The 1,373-nt window shown below is 60.7% G+C and overlaps 1 protein-coding gene across 1 annotated transcript; it reads left to right on the top strand.

Annotated features, from left to right (window-relative positions):
• Positions 1–673: 673 nt before the first annotated feature.
• OPCML (opioid binding protein/cell adhesion molecule-like) lies at positions 674–1,371 on the top strand (the record flags this gene model as incomplete). Its single annotated transcript, XM_010284225.1, has 3 exons — positions 674–799; positions 1,042–1,176; positions 1,256–1,371. Coding segments are annotated over 3 exons (377 nt in total), but the record flags the coding sequence as incomplete, so codon positions are not given.
• Positions 1,372–1,373: the final 2 nt, after the last annotated feature.

The raw sequence follows: 1,373 nt of genomic DNA, 5'->3' as shown, positions 1-1,373 counted from the left end.
AGCTGGGCAGCCCTCACCTCCCCTTCCCGGCAGTGCCGGTGTCGCCCACAGTGTTTTCCAGGCCATCATCCCGGCATCCCAGCGCTGCGGGAGAGCCCTCGGCGTGAGGGTTGGGCGTGCGACGCCACGCGAGCTGGGGCTCTTAGCACGTTACGTGCTCGGGGAGGGGGCGCGGGACATCCTTTCTGGCATCGCAGGAGTGGTGTTTAGTTTTGGACAGGTCGTTTCGTACGGCCTCGTTCGCTCCCCGGGGCACAGACCCTTTCGGGGGCCGCATCCGACAGCCCCAAGTGCCGGGAAGCGGCGTCGGCAAGCGGGCTTTAATTGCTGTTTGCCAGGGCCGGGGATATTTATGAGTGTGGAGATTGCCAAGTTATTTATTAGATGGAGTATCAGGGGATAGAATAATATAAATCACTGTGGCCGGTATTGAATTGAGCAGACGCTCGGTAATTTAAACAGCTTTAATAAATATGCTAAAATACGAGCCTTGTCGTGGGCCGTAACGAGAGCCGGTTATTGGGGTCTTGGCCGCGTGGAGGGGGGGTGTTTCCGGTCCGAGCTGCCGGTTTGGAGGAGTGGGATTGGAGACCAAACAGGGCAATGAGGCAGATGCTGACGTCCAGGGCTTTGCTGTGCTGATGGTGGCTTTGCTCTTCTTTGTGTCTTGCAGTTCCCCCCCAGATCGTCAACATCTCGTCGGACGTCACCGTGAACGAGGGCAGTAGCGTGACCCTCATGTGCCTGGCTTTCGGGAGACCGGAGCCCACCGTCACGTGGCGGCACCTCTCTGGAAAAGGTAAGACCATGCTCGCTGGACGAGCCGCCCGGGTCTGAGGAGGGGTCTCACCCAGCCCGTATGGGATGGACGGATGTCCCCGCGGAGGTGGTGTGGAGGTGGTCCGTGGTTTGCTGGTGTCTGTTGTGGAGGGTGGAGGTGCTGGCTCTTCGGTGTGTCCTGGTGTGAGGGTGCTTGTTAAGTGATGTTCCGAGTTTCTTGGGTGACGGGTGATGGTGCCACGCGTTTGGGATGTCTCCCAGGGCAGGGCTTTGTGAGCGAGGACGAGTACCTGGAGATCACGGGCATCACACGGGAGCAGTCCGGGGAGTACGAGTGCAGTGCCGTCAACGACGTGGCCGTCCCGGACGTGCGGAAAGTCAAAGTCACCGTCAACTGTGAGTGCAAGGGATGGGGGAATCGTGGCGGGGCGGGCGCGCGTGGAGCCCGGCGTGATGCTGCGTGGCGTCTCTGCAGATCCGCCGTACATCTCAAACGCCAAGAACACGGGAGCCTCGGTGGGCCAGAAGGGCATCCTGCAGTGCGAGGCCTCAGCCGTCCCCGTGGCGGAGTTTCAGTGGTTCAAGGAGGACAC

Source organism: Phaethon lepturus, unplaced genomic scaffold (genome assembly GCF_000687285.1).
Source record: "Phaethon lepturus isolate BGI_N335 unplaced genomic scaffold, ASM68728v1 scaffold32573, whole genome shotgun sequence".
NCBI lineage: Eukaryota > Metazoa > Chordata > Aves > Phaethontiformes > Phaethontidae > Phaethon > Phaethon lepturus.
The sequence above is the reverse complement of the archived record's forward strand: the minus strand, read 5'-3'. Positions and strand labels throughout refer to the sequence as shown.